This window comes from Uranotaenia lowii, chromosome 3, assembly GCF_029784155.1.
Source record: "Uranotaenia lowii strain MFRU-FL chromosome 3, ASM2978415v1, whole genome shotgun sequence".
Taxonomy (NCBI): domain Eukaryota; kingdom Metazoa; phylum Arthropoda; class Insecta; order Diptera; family Culicidae; genus Uranotaenia; species Uranotaenia lowii.
The window spans coordinates 268,799,294-268,817,958 of NC_073693.1; the positions used below are offsets into that span (position 1 = coordinate 268,799,294).

Sequence of the window (18,665 nt, forward strand, 5' to 3'; positions counted from 1 at the left end):
AGAGATGAAACAGCTGCTTCAGGAGGACCCCGTCTGTTGCCATCGCTGCTCCAGAAGATCCAATCGAGTAATCCGGATCTGATGGGTATCATTTCGAAACGAGGGAACCGATGAGCTGAAGGGTGGTGGAGGGGGCGGCTTCGATGGTGAACACCCTGTGTCCGACCTTGATGCCATCGATCGGACAAGCAACAACCGGTTTAGGATTATGGTTGTTTGGTCCACCCTTAAAAGATCCTTCCTATTATCACGGCTAATCACAGCTATTTCGGAGCATCCGAAAAGTGCGAAGTGTATTGTAATTTAAGCATTTAAGATACAAAAAAGAGTTTCGAATAAAATGAATTCATTGAATTCTCGAATCATTTCCTTATTTCCGGAAGTCTAGTTTAAATAAAATAAAATGAACTATAAACTCAGTTTGATTTTAAATCTTTTGATTTTTGGTCTACGACATGCACAGACATGCATAAACTTTTTTTTCCAAATTTCTCTGATTTTGTATCTCAAACACATGGCATCTGTGGACCCCCTTTTTCGTGAACACTTCAGCCAGCTGTCAAAACTTTTTTTTCAATATGGCTGAACATGCGATTTGGCATGTGAGACCACCAAACTAGATTCATCATGTACACCCCGTTGGCCCGGGGTGTTAAACATTTTTTTTGTTTCAAAAATCAGGGAACTGGTAAAATAAAAATCAGGCTAAATCAGGCTACGTTAAAGTAACAGAAATTTCGCTCAAAGTGATGACATTTTTCCCGTCCACATCGCTCCACATTTTCACTTTTTTTTCCTAATCCTTATCAAGTTTCTTACTACCCACTTTTCATCACATTCCTAAAAATCAGGCATGTTTTCAAAAATGAGGAAAATTCAATTGCTTATCAGGTTGTCATGCTGAGCCTCGAAAAATCAGGCAATTCCTGAAAAATCAGGCACATTGGCATCTCTGTGGTGGACTCGTTCTTGTGCGGTTCGATTCGTTCCATTCCACTAACCTAAGACCATCCGAACCGAATCCACGGAGGAAGAAAGTAATAGGCCGAAGAACCACCACCACCGACCATCAATTCAGTTGCCGTCAGAGATGCCAATGTGCCTGGTTTTTCAGGATTTGCCTGATTTTAAGAGGCTTAGCCTGACAACCATAGTTTTTCCTGTTTTTTGAAAACTAGCTTGATTTTCCCTGATTTTTGTGAATGTGATGGAAATAGGTGGTATTGAGCTTCATAAGATACCACTGAAGAAGGTCAATATGTGGAACAAAGACCAAAAAAAAGGTCCTTTCTTTGACAGAGATTTCCGTTAATCTAGGCTTACCAGATATTTTCAGAAAAAAGCGGGACTTTTCACGAAAAAAAAACCGGGACACACACAAAAAAGCGTGACATTTGAGAAACTCTTTAAAAAGCTTAATTGTCTAGCCAAGCTTCTACCTATACCATCAACCAAAATTGTTCGTAGAAAGTATACTAAGGTTTTGTTTTGAACGTGGATTGATTTTGCCCAGTTTTTCTGACATGACTTCTATTTATCCGTTTTTTTTTGCAATATGCACCGTTATTTTCCATGGATTTCGCGAATTAACACGTTAAATAAGAGAAAATATTTCAAGTCGTTCATGTAAACGACGGATTTGATGCCGCGTAAAAAACATTTATGTAATTTGTATAAAAATTTGTTTACAAATATGAAACTTTAGAAAATTTCCACCTTTATATACTTTGGACAGTTGAGTTGAAAAAGCTGGTGTTTAATATGAGGAAATTTAACAAAGATTACGGCGAAAAAAAATCCATATTGTTCATGTATGTATTTGTATGTATTTGTTTATTCATGTAACTTAAGACAAAATCTTTTTAATTTGTTACATTTAGGGCTAGTTTTGATTTCAATTTCAACTACTTAACTGTTACAAAAAGTTTCTGATGACTTTCATATCAACTCAACTATTTATATCCGATTGTTACATTATTTATGCAAATCTCATTAGTGAAGCTTTCTTGAACTCTGATTTCGTTTTGATGGATTTTAATTGGGTAGGAAGATTGTTCCAAATTGAGATGCCTCTAACGAGGAACGAATTGTTATAATAGACGGAAACATGCGGTGGGATAACGAAATTTATAGTTCTTGGGTTTCTCACAGGAACAAATAAGCTTTTTATATAATCTGGGCCTCCTCTAGTAAGTATTCTGTGGATAATAACGCAAGATCTATATTTATAAAAACTATCAAACGGACAACCGATTAGCATTTTTTGGAGGTGAGAAACGCTTGAAAACCTTGACAAGTTGTAAACATATCGAACGCATGAGTTCAGTGCTACACGAAGTCTGTTCATGGACCTAACAGAACAATTTGAATAAGCGAAATCTCCGTAAATAAACAAGGGGTATATATAGGTTTTGAATAGTTTTAACTTAGTGTCAATGTCAAGGTGTCTTGTGGTAAGGTTCAACCTTTTCAATGAACCATAGATTTTGCCACATTGTCTATTAACCTGCCTGCTCCATGATAATTAACGATCAAAAATTACACCAAGGCTTTCAGACTTTCAGCATGATCTGTAAAAGCAATTTCCGAATTTGCCAAGAATAGTGATGGAACTTCGATAATCCTATTTGATCTGCTAAATAATAATGCTTTGGTTTTAACTGGGTTAATAGGCAAAAGATTCAGAAGAGACCATTCATCAATTTTTCGAAAGTCATAATTTATTTTGTCACTAACAACGTTCGTTGGCAACGATTTTTCAGAACAGAAATAGATTTGAACATCGTCTGCAAACATCTGAATGCTACAGTTTTTTAAGACTGACGGTAAGTCGTTAATAAAAATGGAAAAAAGAATCGGACCCAGAATTGAGCCTTGAGGAACGCCGGATTCAATAGGTGTCAAACTCGAATAACAATCATTTATATAAACTGCCTGCGAACGTCCTTGGAGGTATGATTTTATCATTTCTGCTGCAGGTCTAGAAAATGAAAAATTCGTTATCAGTTTTTCAACAAGCTTTTTATGGGACACCCTATCAAAGGCTTTAGCAAAGTCTATGAGTAGAAGAGTGACTAGTCCTTTTTTATCAAGGGTTAAGGCAATATCATTATGGACTTTCATAAGGGTAGATTCAGTGCTATGATTAGCTCTAAATCCGGATTGATAACTACTTAGTAGATTATGTTGATTGATAAAGTCTGAAATTTGGTTCTTTACTACTTTTTCGAATATTTTTGAAACCGAACTCAGTAAGCTAATTGGTCGTAAATTAGTAATACTATGATTTTTGGATTTTTTTGGAATTGGTATAACCTTTACTTTTTTCCACTGGTAAGGAAATTTTGATGTATTGATAATGGTATTAAAAAGGTGATTTAAAACCGGGAGTAAACAAGGAAGAACTATTTTCACAAGTTTTATTGGAATGTTATCAAGCCCAGTAGCATTGGATTGGATTGAAGCCACTGCATTGACAATTTCATATTCATGAACAGGTCTGAAATAGAAACCATTTGATGTTTGGGTGATAGAGATTTCTTGATCATTATCAGATGTGAAATTAGAACAAAAATAGTGATTCACCTCTGTAGCAGAAAATTCTGTGACACATGAGGACTTCTCGGTATTGCCTAAACCAAAACTCTTTAGATTATTCCAGAACATTTTGACAGGTAAATTCATGTTCAATTTCGCTTTATCACGCCCAACTTTAGCTTTACTTATCAATGTATTTACCTTATTGCGCAGTCTTTTGAATGTTTGTCTATCCTCAATTGATTTTGTTCGTTTCCAGGTTTTATAAGCTAGATCTCTGTTGATAATAGCTATTTCGATATCACGATTAAACCATGTATTTTTACGACGCTTTTTAAACTTCAGAGGGAAATAAGTATCAAGCAAAAACAGCAGGAAAGAATTCAATATTTCCACAAGCATGTCAGGATTATCTATACTGAGATAAGAACTCCAGTTCATATCATTTAGAGTGCACCGAAATATTGCTTATTTTGAGAAATAGTAGTACTTGAAAGATTTTGTGTGTTGGAACAATGAATTCAAATTGAGACTAAAGTTGATTTTTTTGTAGTGTAGCTCAGTTTACTTAGCAAAAATTTTCCAAGAAAAAAAAGCGGGACATTCTGAGGAAAAAGCGGGACAGCGGGACATTCAACAAAAGAGCGAGACATTGTGGCGTACTTTACCGCCGATCCCTTCTTACGTCAGCGCATCGAATGTTCCAGAACATTCTCATCGAGAACATTCCACATCCAGAACGCACGACGCTTGCGCCGGCCAATCAGCGACGCGACAATTGCGTCAGCCAATCAGCGACACGCAATGTCAGGTAGCAGCAATTACCGGCGACAGACAATAGCCGGCTACCAACAACAACAACAGCAGACGACAGTCGACAGCGAAAGCAGACAATAGCGAACAACAATAGCAATAACATACAACCAACTGCATGTACAATAGCATACACGACACATTCGATATCTCATACACACATACACACCACACAGTATAAATAGCCAATAGTTGTACATAGAATATGATTATTAATAAAGTTTACGTCAAACAGCGAACACGCGTTTGTTAATCGATTCCGATAATTTGGACCCCCAAATTTTGGTGACCCCGACGTGATCAAAAGGAACCAACCGTGGCATCAGTAAACCAGTGAATTTAGTGGTGAAAAAAACTCCTGAAGAACATTAGTGATATTAGTGAAAAAAAACACCAGTGGAACCATGGCCCAAAATGACGTGAAAAGTGAAAATTCACTAGCAGCGGAACCAGCGCTGATTTCCAAAGTCAGCTATCCTGCATTTGATCCGGACGACATCGAAACTTGGTTCTTGTGTCTGGAAGCCGCATTTAGCGTGAATTGTGTCAGGAGCGACAGGAACAAGTTTCACACCGTGATTGTTGCTCTTGGGCCCCGCTGTAAATTTGTGCATAACACAATTGCACAATGCACCGAATCTGCGAACAACGACAAATACGAAACACTGAAATCCGCCGTGATTTCGCATTTCCGCCTTTCTGATAACCAGCGACTAACGAGTTTGCTTTCCGGAATGATTTTAGGTGACCAGAAGCCGAGCGTTCTTCTTTCGGAAATGCGCCGCCTGGGTGGTGACGGGTGTTCGTACAACGTTCTTTCCAACTTGTGGCTCCGTGCACTGCCAGTCACAGTGCGTTCCATCATCGCAGCGATGCCAACCGCCTCATTGGACGAACAAGCGAAAGTTGCCGACAAGATTTTGGAAGTCCCGAGGAGTGATCCGCCATCCGTTCACTCCGTCGAACCGTCCGCATTGGAACAACGCATCGAGGGACTTTCTCGCCGTCTCGATCAGGTGCTTGGTGGAAAATTCCGCAGCCGTGAGCGGCCGACGTACCGAGATCAAACCCGATCTTCAAACCGTCGCTCACAAACGCCCTCCCGGTCAACAAGCTCCCGCCGATGGATATGTTGGTTCCACTACCGACATGGTGCCCAGGCTCAGAAGTGCGAGAAGCAGAGAGGAGACAACGCCAACGTGCCGTGTATATTCTACGACGGCAAGTTGAATGTGTACACCCGGCCAGCAAAAAATTAATTTCCGTGCAATCACCCGATTGCACGCAATTATCCGAAGCCTCCTTCGAACCAGCACAAGCCGATGTATCCAGCATCGAACTCAACAAGGACATCTTGCGTATCCACGTGCACGATCAGCAATCAGCACAACAGTTTCTAATCGACACTGGTGCTGATATTTCCGTGCTACCACCGACACCACGAGAACAGCTTCACCCTTCACCTTCTCATCGCCTCTACGCGGCAAATGGCAGCCCCATACAAACTTATGGCACCAAGCGGTTGCAATTGGACATCGGACTCCGCCGACCATTTGTGTGGATTTTCACTATCGCCGATGTGAAATCCCCGATCATTGGAGCTGATTTTTTGAAGCACTTTGATCTTCTGGTGGATCTGAAACGCAACAAGCTGATTGACAACCTCACCAACCTGCAAGTGAACAACATCAACGCTGCCTCCGAGCCGACGATAACCACATTTGATGTGAACTCGCCCTTCTCAGACATCCTGAAGGAATTCCAAGACATCACCATCCTGAATATGAACCATCACCCGACCAAGTCGAACACCGTCCATCAGATCATTACGACAGGCCAACCAGTTTTCTGTCGCCCCCGCCGGTTGCCACCCGACAAGCTGAAGGAAGCCAAAGAGGAATTCCGTTTCCTCATGGAGCAGGGAATATGCCAACCGTCGAAAAGTTCCTGGGCCAGTCCTCTACACATGGTGCGGAAATCCAACGGCAAATGGAGACCGTGTGGCGACTATCGGAACCTCAACGCCATCACCGTTCCCGATCGTTACCCAGTGCCACATATCCAGGACTTTTCCAACATCCTCTATGGGAAATGCATTTTCTCATGCATTGATCTGCAACGTGCCTACCACCAAATTCCCGTAGCACCGGAAGACGTACCGAAGACCGCAATTACGACCCCGTTTGGCCTTTTCGAGTTCAAGTTCATGACATTCGGATTGCGAAACGCTGGTCAAACTCTCCAGAGGCACCTCCATCAGATTTTAGGCCACCTGGAATATGTTTTCCCGTACGTCGACGACTTATGCATCGCCTCCGCCAGCATCGAAGAGCATAAACGGCATCTGCGTCAAGTATTCCAGATCCTGAGGGAAAACAACCTGACCATCAACGCCAGCAAATGCCAAATCGGGAAATCTGAGGTGAAATTCCTGGGTCATCTCATCACTCCCGAGGGCATCAAACCAAACCCGAGCAAGGTCGAAGCTGTGCTAAATTATCCTCAACCCACGACTGCCCGGCAGATGAAGCGATTTTTAGGAACAATAAATTTCTATCGTCGTTTCATACCCGGCGCTGCCGCCCAGCAACAGTTGCTCCAGCAAATGATTACCGGTAACATCCGAAACGACCAAACACCTCTGCAATGGAACGAGATCACCCTCGCAGCATTCCAACAGTGCAAAACAGCTCTAGCTAATGCTACTCAACTCGCTCACCCATCGGCCCAAGCGAAATTAGCATTAGACGTCGATGCTTCAGGAACAGCAATTGGCGCTGTTCTGCACCAAATCACCGAAAAAGGATGCCAGCCCCTCGCATTCTTTTCCCGCAAATTGAAGGAAGCCCAACGAAAGGCAAGTACATACGATCGTGAGCTCTACGCAATGTACGAAGCGGTCAAGTACTTCAAGGACACCCTCATTGGACGTGAGTTCTGCATCTACACCGACCACAAGCCACTCACTCACACCTTTCACCAGCGCCCTGAAAAAGCGACACCAACTCAAACTCGTCATCTAGGTTTCATCAGCGAGTATACAACGGATATTCGACACGTTCCCGGTGAGTCGAACAAGGTTGCCGATATGCTCAGCCGAATTGAAACCATCTCGACCACTAGCGAAACAATTGACTTCGAGCAAATGGCCACCCAGCAGGAAACCGATCCCGAGCTACAGCAGTATTTGCGATCCCCTCCAGCAAATACTAGCTTACTGCTGAAGAAGCTCAAGTCGCCTTTATGCTCACAACCGATCTACTGTGACATCTCCACCGAAGCCATCAGACCGTTTGTTCCGAAGGAATCTCGGCAAGCCATCATCAGGAAGCTTCACAATCATTCGCATCCAGGCATACGATCAACGACACGACTTGTCAGTGATCGATATGTTTGGCCATCGATTCGTCGAGATTGCAAGATTTTTGTCACACATTGCCTGCCCTGCCAGAAATCTAAGGTACACCGGTACAACAAAACGCCAGTTGTGCAAATTCAAACCCCATCGGATCGTTTTGCACACGTTCATATGGACCTCATTGGACCTCTACCTCCATCGGAAGGAAATGCCTATTGCCTCACGATGATAGACAAATTCACCCGTTGGCCAGAAGTCATACCAATCCCAAATATGACTGCCATCACCGTCGCTCGAGCATTCGTTAACGGCTGGATCTCAAGGTTCGGAGTACCAGTCAACGTGACGACTGATCTTGGTCGTCAATTCGAGTCGGAGCTCTTCCGTGAGCTGAACACTTTACTTGGAATAACGCATCTTCGTACAACGCCTTACCATCCCCAGGCAAATGGACAAATCGAGAGGACTCATCGCCAACTAAAAGCAGCGATTATGTGCCACCAAAACGCTAAGTGGACAGAGTCGCTACCACTCGTGCTCCTCGGAATGAGAACCGCCCTCAAGGAAGACCTTCAAGCGACGATCGCTGATCTCACCTATGGCACTTCATTGCGTTTGCCAGGTGACTTTTTTTGTCGATAACCAATCGAAACAACCGTCATCGGAATTCGTGGCCGACCTGAAAAAAGCCATGAATAAGCTGCGACCAACGCCCACGACCAACCACGCCAAGAATGCAACCTTCATCCAAAAGGATCTGCAAACCTGCAGCCACGTCTTCGTCAAGGTACGTGCCATTAAGCCTCCACTGAGTCAACCTTTTGATGGCCCATACCGAGTACTTCGCCGGAAGAAAAAGGTATTCATCATCGACATCAACGGCAAGCGTTCGCCGATTTCAATTGATCGCCTGAAAGCCGCATTCATCGTACCCGACGAGCCTACATCTTCAACCAACTCAACCCAGCCTTTGGATGTCACCGATGACAGCACTCCTGCAGTTCGAACCCGTTCAGGACGCCAGGTCAAAATACCATCCAAATTCTGGAACCATTAAGGGGGGAGTACTGTGGCGTACTTTACCGCCGATCCCTTCTTACGTCAGCGCATCGAATGTTCCAGAACATTCTCATCGAGAACATTCCACATCCAGAACGCACAACGCTTGCGCCGGCCAATCAGCGACGCGACAATTGCGTCAGCCAATCAGCGACACGCAATGTCAGGTAGCAGCAATTACCGGCGACAGACAATAGCCGGCTACCAACAACAACAACAGCAGACGACAGTCGACAGCGAAAGCAGACAATAGCGAACAACAATAGCAATAACATACAACCAACTGCATGTACAATAGCATACACGACACATTCGATATCTCATACACACATACACACCACACAGTATAAATAGCCAATAGTTGTACATAGAATATGATTATTAATAAAGTTTACGTCAAACAGCGAACACGCGTTTGTTAATCGATTCCGATAATTTGGACCCCCAAAACATGTCCCGATGATGTATCGTGATTTTTATTTCACACATTCCTGAATTTTGAAAAAATGTTGGCAACCCTGATATCACCACCCATCGACTCGGGATTTGGTCGAACACGCACATGGTCGATTGCTGCGGGTTTGCCGCTACTTACGGTCAAATGAAGACCATGTGCGCCCTCGGCAAAAATCCCAAGTCGATCAGTGATATCAACCTTCCAGATTTTGTCTGGATCTTCCAGACTTTTTGCACTTTCGTCAGACATATTTTTAGGTTTCCAGACTTCCAGACTTTTTACTTTTCTTCTAGACTTTTGAGTTTGGACATGATTTTATTTTACAAAACAGTAAAAATTCAGAATTTACGTGGTAAAATGATAGAAGAAATATGAAAAGTGAAGAGTTCTACGAAGATAGATATAAAGCAAGGAATTAAGCATATAACGTAGTACTTTGGATAATTTCAAAATGGTGTCTGGCATTGATAATGTATAGAATGTATGAAATAAAAGCGACCAAAAAATCAACACCTATAAAGTTTGCCATCCAGTCTATTCCAGGTTGGCCACCTTTTTGGAGCCATCATGAGTACTTGTATGCAGTATTTGGATAAAAGAGTAAACATTCACTTATTTTTATGGAATATTTTTTATTAGTTTCGGAGGCTGATTTAAAATTGGTTGGCTCAGCCCAGTTTCGAAAAGACATGAACAAACACCCACGTACTTACAGCTTGATGAATAATCGAGCTGAATCAATAGCTTGATGAATAATCGAGCTGCATCAATAGGTACCTAAAAAATAAGGTCTTAAACTTATTATTGGTGATTTCACCATGATCAATAACTATACTACACAGTAACGTACAAAAATAAAACCCAAAGTTGAAAAGTAAAAGTTTTAGAAGTCGTTGTTATTCAATAAATTTCATTTCAATTCCGTCCAAATAACTGTTTATTAATTTCTTTGTTTGGAAACCCACAGTTAGTTTTGTAAATTTTGTCCGCGTTCGCCTCCGATTACCCAGCCGTAGGCCGACCCTCAGACCTAGTCATAGGAGTCATCTACGACTGAGCTCATTTTGTGCGGGAGTTGCTGGCCTAGCCAAAAGTCGCAGAATCTAAAAAAAATATCTTTCTGACAATCCTTCCGTCATCCCTCATTGACTGGACAAGGACAAGGACGTAGCTGGCACCGTTATTTTTTTCCTTTTTATTTAAAGAGAGAGCATCAGTTGCTAATCCCAAGTTCCATTCTATTGACCTCTGCGCAAATTTGATTGCCTCGGTAATCACGGAGTAGCAACCATTGGCGAGGTAGAACTTGTTCTACTTAGTCACTCCAGCCATTGTGGGATTCAAAATTCACACAAACATTCATGCTTTATAATGATAACATGAGATTATGTAGGATGATATAAATGTAGTTATTTGAATTCTGCGTTTCGGGTTCAACAATTTAAGGTGGATATGAGTAGTCAACTAAGCTAAACTAAGCTTAGCTTGAACAGGGTTTTTTGGTTTGTGAACAAATTTTAACTTCATGCAATATTTAAAAATCAACAACTATCAAGTTTGTTTCTATCTATTTGTTTTGTGCCAGACATGTTTAGAGTCCATCAATTTCAAACAAGTTTGCAGTATCGCAAAGTGCCTATGTCTTCAAACGTTGTCTGTCGGCTGGCCAGTTGATTTCCGCCTTCCAACAGCTGATACAGTGCCTATGTGGCACCTCTTTGCTTCTGCGCATGTCCCGACAACAGGAAGAAGGTATCTGTCTCCCGTCTTTGGGCCGCCGTGTCTCCTTCTACATCTGGACAACGAACGCCGAGATGAAATCTGCGAGATTTGACAGACTCCGTGCTTTGACAGTTGTTGCTATCGGATGATGTGTGCCTGTTGGCAGGATTGTTTTTCCATCTTTTTTCGGGCCTGTCTCGTGATAAAAGATAATATCTTAAATTGGTTTGACGGAAGTATCTTGTGCCAACTGGGAAAATAATTTATTCGATTTCAGTGTTTCTGTGAAGCCGATGGCGAGAGAAGTATAAAGTGTGTATCTCGTGTTGCTGGAATCTACGAGGAACTGTTCAACTATTGTGTTTCGGCCTTTCTGTGTAGCCTTTCTGAAATTTAAGGATTTTTGAAACTTATTTTTAGTTCAAACGAAGCTTCGCACACTTAAGCGTTAAAGTGAATTTAATTGAATTAAGAGCTCCTATCGTTAAGTGTAGTAAACACGAGTATCGGTGTAATAGAGGAGAGCAGTAATTAACACCTTAATAACAGTCATTAAAAAGGGTTTGCTAGTTTGCTGCCTTCGGATTAGTTCAATATCATGAGACGGGACGAGAGTTATCGGAGGATTACCCGGGAAAAGGTGGTCGTCCGCGGGAATACCACCATCAGGACGCTGGACTCGACGGTGTCCTTTTTGCCGCTGCTGGATTCGTAAGTGCATTTTTATATATGTTTCTCATTTGTTGCTCGTAATCAACTTCCATACATTTTTCTGTAAAAACATCAAAATCTTCAACTCTTTAAATTGAATGATTGCCTAATTGAGTATGTAATTTCAATTTATACCTTTCATAAATACTCGAATGCTGATACAATTCCTTTGCAAATTGAGGCTCTATCTCTGGTGTATCAATTCGATTACACCGAATTTGACCTGGAATCCATAGGAAGACCATATTTCAAGAATAAAAAATTCATGACCTCAAGACGCCTCCGAGCCGGCTTACAAGCTAGTACAGAGTGGAAGGAAGCTTGTAGATTGCTTACGAATGTTGTTGCTATCTCTAGTTTGCAATTCCCAGCTCCAGGAAAGGTACGCCGAATGAATTATTTATTTAATTTTGCTTGGAGTTTTCCACTTCCTTGCAAACGAGAAAAACAACGTTGTAAGGTACTAGCCATAAAGAACGATAGGACGTTAAGTAGTTATAGTAAAAATTGTCTCTAGACTTGCACGACTGAATTGATGGATGGTACTTATTCTAAAAGGGTTTGAGTTCAGTTTTTTGAAGTTTTATTCTCAAATATTGTTGTTTGAATATCGATTGATTTATAGGAATTTAGTGAGACTCTGTTTTAAGATTTACGTGTTGAACTCTCTTGCACACTAGCTTAAACCTCCTATTCAAAGCTCAATAAAGTTATTTAATGCATTAAAGCAGGGATGAGCAAAGCGCGACCTGCGGCCCTCGAGACGACCTTGTGCAGCCTGCAAATTTTTTTTCAAGTTTATTTTTTACGACTTTTTTCTTCGATCGTCATAAAAGACTAGTCCATGCTAAACCAACAAAATTTTACATGTCAGTTATTCAGATGGTTAACTTTTATTTTTACATTTCTTGTGCTCTTCAAAAGGCAAAAGTGAAATTTTATCAATAGGGAAACACAATACTGATTTTTTTTATTCAGTTGACAATTTTCCCCGTTTTTAAACAATCTCATTAAAATTTGAAAAAACATGAGAGTAAACTGGGAGAATAAACTAAAAACTGCTACAGATTATCACAAGCATTTCTAAGTCCGTTGCTCAAATACTGGCAAAAATAAAACATTAACACTTGATAATTGAGAGCTCTTGTTGACATGATCGACATGGGATTCCAATCAACATGACTCAAAATCAAAAGCAAAATGTAATTTGATTGAAGAAGTTCGGGACGACTATTTTCTGAAATTTCATAGAGAAATCATGCTAAAATGTGTCATTTCACTTTAAAATAAGACATCCTCATTATCTAAGTTAGATTAGCTTTAGGAATCCGCTCCCAGAGTTATCTGAATTTATTAAGTTAAGAAAATCCCTGAAATCTGTATAATTTCTCTATAATTAAAAATGTGAAATGTAATTTTTGGCAAAATTTGTTAGAAAACCTGTTAAGTTATGAATATTTCTGAAAAACCTTACTAAAAATCTCAATGAAATTATTTTACACGGAACTTTGAATCAAAAAAAAAACAGTTTTGTTAGAAAAAATCGGCGCTTCGTGAAAAAAATAAATTGTGGAAAAATTTCTTGAAGATACGAATAGAATGTTATTTAATTTATTGAATTTCAATAACATTCAATACTCAGGAGTCAGTGATATCTCCTAAAATTGAAAATATTTTTATCACGCTTTTTGTCATCGCTGTGGTATATGTAAATTTTGAAGAAACAAAAAACCATCTGTTTGATCAAAACATGACTTGTCTCGACTAAACGGTTTGAACTGTTATACAAACCAAAATAAATGCATTTAAATATTAGTTTTTGATAAAATAAAAAGGGAAGCAATTAATGGATACTCAGAGAGGGAAAATGTGGAAATGCTTTTCGTACAATAGAAAACCCTTCCAAATGCGATGAAGTAACTCTCAGGTTACTGATGATGTTTTTTCTCACAAAAATTGGCAGAGAAATTTACTTGGGATTCTAGAAATCAAGATTGAGAACTGGAACTTGGAACAAATTTGTTTAAAAGTCGAAGAATTTGCTCAACTTTGCTCAACTTCTAATTTTAAGCGGTGTTTTGAATTAAAAAAATTGATTTTTCCCCGTTTGTTGCGAAGAATGAGGTTTCCCGTAAAATTCAAATCATGGAAATAAAATATTTAAGGCAATCAATTTCGATAATGATTATACGTCGAACGCTTAAAAGAGAGTAATTTAAAAAGAAAAATAACTTTCCAGAAGACTTTGAACTGACGAGAAATAGAACAATTTTTTAAACATTACAAAGGTCTGGTCAAATGTTTGTTTTTGGTTGAAAAAAAAAATAGCAAAATATTGATATCTCTGTTCGGAAGCACAAATGTTTGCAAATAAGTTAAAATCTATCAACAAATTTCCATATTAACTAACTAAGATTTAGTGATGTACCTATCTTATAAATTTCTACTGGTATTGTCTGCTTTTCATTTGAAAAATCGTGTTAAATTTTCTCTTAAAGATTTCAAATAAACAATACGCGTATTCGATGTTTCTTTCCTTTTTAAGTTTTTAATCGTAAAAATTAGTAATCATAAAAGAATGACGTTTGATTTTTATACTTCTGTATAACAAGTGTGTGTTAGTAAGTGATATTTTGAGTGCGGCCCACCAAATGGATTTTAAATTCACAATTCACCAACGGGTCGTTCAAAAGGTTGCTCACCCCTGCATCAAAGGGTTTTTTTTAAATATGTCTTTATTTGTATCAATTCATTATTACATTTATATTACATTATTACAGTAAATTAGTTGTTCAGCTCAATAATGAACTGTTCAGAGCCCTTTAGTTAACTAGATAATAAAAATTGATTTATAAGACTTAAATTTGCTGAGCGCAATCAAGTTTTTAATGTAGGAGAACATCCTGTGATGACAAAAATATTTGTTGCAATCTTCTGCGTACCACCCTGAAATTCCGACCTTTGGCCGAGAGCAAAGTATCATCAGCAAAACATCTTCTACCTTTTCCTTCTGGTACTTCAGGAAGATCAGAAGTAAAAATATTTTATAAAATTGGCCCAAGTATACTGGCCTGAGGGACACCAGCTCCAACGAGTGTCCTTGCAGAGCATGAATTTTGATAGCTTACTCGTAAGGTTCGGCTAGTCAAATAATTTTGAATAATTTTGGTGAGATATACTGGAAAATCAAATCGAGCTAATTTAGCTACTAAGCCTTTGTGCCAAACACTGTCAAAAGCTTTGTCAATATCTAGAAAAACAACACCAGTTGAATAACCTTCAGATTTGCTAGCGTTAATCATATTAGTAACACTCAAAAGTTGATGTGTAGTAGAATGTCCATGACGAAAACTAAATTATGCATCAAGAAAAATAGAATTCTGTTTAATGTAAATCATCATTCTATTCAAAATAACTCTCTCAAATAGTTAACTTAAAGAAGGAAGCAAACTAATTGGTCGATAACTTGAAGGCTCTGAAGCACTTTTTCCAGGTTTTAAAATTGGAGTTACTTTGGCATTTTTCCACTTACTAAGAAAATAAGCCAAGTGAAAACATTTATTGGAGATTTTAACTAAAAAAATTAGAGTGCTTTCAGGCAACTTTTTAATATGAATATAGAAAATCCCATCTTCCCCCGGGGCTTTCATATTTTTTAATTTTTTGAAAATCAATTTAAGTTCATCAATATTTGTCTCACAGGAACTTTCAAACACATGAGGCTTAGAAAGAATATCATCAAATTCTAGGGAAAGGGCATCAATTGGACTTACAACGTAGGAATTGGCTTCTGGGGCTTTTTCAGAATTTTAGTTAATTTCCAAAACGGCTTTGGGTAGGGTTTTATGTCCTCTACTGCTCTTTTTCGCAATAAATAAAATTTAAATAAGGATCCCTAGTTCGTTGATATTGGTGTCGACGAATGTTTTTCAGTTGTATCAAAAACTGAAGATCATCATCGATCGAATGTTGATTAAATTTATGTTTAACTTTGGGTATTGAAGCGGCTTTAGCATTGACTCTTGAAGTTGTCAAATTTTCTACAGCCAAATCATTATCTTCTATTGATCTCAGTGGAACGTTTACATGTAAATAACGTTCAGTAAAATTCGTATAACGCTCACAGTCAGCTTCTGGAAAGTTAAAAGTTGATTTTAAAGGGTTTTCAGTGGGACTTGGGTTAAACAAAGTTACTGGAAGGTGGCCTGAATCGAGGTCCGCATAAGTAACTGAATGACTACAATGCTCGCCTAAATCCTTTAGAACCAAATCTATTGTGGAAGGATTTCTAATCGAAGAGGAACAAGTATGCCCATTAGGATATTCAACAGTATAATAACGTGCAGAGCAGTTATTAAATAAAATATTCCGATTAGAATTTGATGAAATATTATTTCATGATCGGTGTTAAATCAAATAATTAGAATTGAATCAAGCTCACTGAAAAGTAATTTTTTGGACCAGTTATAAAAATAATGTTGTTCTTTCCCATCGAGTTTGATAGACCAAATGTCTAGCAGCATTATTGGTGTGATTTGAATTTAAATCGGAAGTTGAGATGAGCAGGAACTCAGCGGTGGTGTATTCTAGTACCGTAGTCCGGGGTAAGATTGATTACTGTTTTCAATATTTTTCGATTATTTTTTCTGTTAAGGGGAATGTGGCATGTTTCATATTTTGAAAACCAGTACTGGACTCCTTTGAACGTATGGTTGCAGGAATTTACTAAACTACTTTAAATTTGATTTTTTTTTAACATAGCGGCCCACCACACTCCCCCATACCAAAGGCTCCATTGAGCCCCCTGGTAATGGACGCTACTGTTCTCAGCACGTCTGGCAGCAGAAACAACAATAAAAAATCTAATACGCGACGCGAGCAAAACATAACTCGTGCTGAGAACTCAAAGTTTATAGTTTAATGCGAGGATATGTGGCGATATAAGTTAAACTAATTTATACTTTGAATCCCAGAGATTTCCTTTAAAGAGATTCATTTTTAAGAAAATTTTAAATAATTATATAAAAAGTATAACTAAAATTAAAAGATTAAAATTAAAAGATAAAGTTATAACTATAATTTTACAATAATTAACGCTACAAATTTACAAAAATAATAAAGGCTAGCTTTGTTCGGCTTGTTTTACGGACTTAATTTATCTTTAAATATTTGGAGCAATTTGACTTTGAAATGAATCGTGAATTGATTTCTTTTAATCCATTGAGTAGGGAATTATATTTTGTTGGTCCAATAAACGATATCCTTTTTTGTCCTAAAGAGGTCGTTGGACAGACAGCGTTGGAGATGATTTAAGTGACGAGTATTATGTATTCGTATTCCCGTTGTGAAACGTAGGTTTCGAATAGAAGTTGACGAATGCAGGTTATCAAAAACATACAATATCGTTTGGAGATCACAAAGATCTGATAAGGGTAAGATATTATGGACTCTGGATGAATAAATAAGCCTAGTTGGATGCAGCAAAGGAAGATTGTAAATATTTTTCAAGCATCTATTTTGCAAAGTTTGAAGTGTATGTAAGTGTGAAAGAGATGCTCGTCCCCAGACTGTTATAAGATAGTGAAATAAAGAGTGAATGAATGCATACTAGAATTTTAAAAGAACATGTCGTGGCACGAAGTTCTTCAATCTCCAGAGTACACCACAGAGGGGAGACATTCTTTTTTCTAAATGTTGTATATGACAACTCCAGGAAAGAGTACTATCTAAATGAATACCTAAGTATTTGAAGGTTTTCACCTCTTGTATGGCAAACTGATTCATATGTGGATCCCTGTGTTGTGATATTACTTTCCTGGATGAATGGAATAACATGTATTTAGTTTTTTCGTAGTTTAAAGAGAGCAGATTGCTATTGAAAAATGTAGACAGCAATTTCAAATCATGTTCCAGGTTTTCGATAATAGTATTGGGAGACTTTCCTGTGTAAAATGAAGCAGTATCATCCGCAAAAAGCCGCGCTGTACCAATAAGGGGAAGATTACAAATGTCGTTAATGTAAATTAGAAAAAGTAAAGGACCTATGTTACTGCCCTATGGAACCCCTATATTAATATTTCTGAGTTCGCTCGCTATTCCTTCAACCACAACAAATTGTTTCCTGTCGTTCAAATAACTTCGAATTATGTCATTTGCTTTTCCCCTTATTCCGTATTTGTTCAAGTTTTCTAATAAAATTTCCTGATTTAGTGTGTCGAACGCTTTTTTCAGGTCCAAAAATAAAGCTCCGACAATATTTTTAGAATCAACCTTTGTTATAATTGAGTCAGCTTGTTCAGAAATAGCTATAAGAGTGCTGGAGCCTGCTCTGAAACCGTATTGCATTTTGTATAAAATATTATTACAACTAAGAAAACTCATGATTCTGATTACTTATATTTTTTCGAACACTTTGCTGAAGACACTGAGCGTAGTAATTGGTCGATAGTTGTTGACATCTTCTGAATCACCTGATTTGAATGTTGGGGTTACTTTCGCTACTTTAAGGCAATCTGGAAAACATCCTGTCTCAACTATTGAGTTGAAAAAAGCTGGTTGTTATTTTTAATAACACTTGTTGGGAAACAATCCGGTCCACAACTTTTTTTGTTTTTGAGGCTCAGTATTACTAATTTTACTTCATTTTCATCTGTTGGTTGAAGGAAGATTGAATTCCTTACCTCGTTTATATTGGACAAAGCATCAAACTCAGATTCATTTGGTATTTCCTTGGCAAGGTCCAGTCCAATTGAAGAGAAAAAACAGTTAAATTTGTTACCAAGCATTTTTTTTGTCAGTTATGAGGTTTGGGCCTACGGTAAGTTTTATTGATGGAGAATTGTTGGATCTCCCCAAAAGTTGGTTAATATTTTTCCAAAGTTTCCGACATCCATGGACACTAACTACCTTTCATGTTTATTTTTTTCGATATTGTTTTAGTACACCGTTTGATTAAGTTATTGTATGTGGTTGAGATTTCTTGAATGCCGCTGTTCACGTTGCCTGGGA

The 18,665-nt window shown here is 38.7% G+C and overlaps 1 protein-coding gene across 1 annotated transcript in view; it reads left to right on the plus strand.

Moving 5' to 3' along the window:
- Positions 1-11,044: 11,044 nt before the first annotated feature.
- LOC129754217 (katanin p60 ATPase-containing subunit A-like 1) overlaps positions 11,045-18,665 on the plus strand; it is a 57,868-nt gene continuing 50,247 nt past the window's right edge. The window contains exon 1 of the mRNA XM_055750131.1: positions 11,045-11,657. Within this exon, the coding sequence (XP_055606106.1) occupies positions 11,545-11,657 (113 nt within the window). The 5' untranslated portion in view covers positions 11,045-11,544. The remainder of the gene's footprint in view (positions 11,658-18,665) is intronic.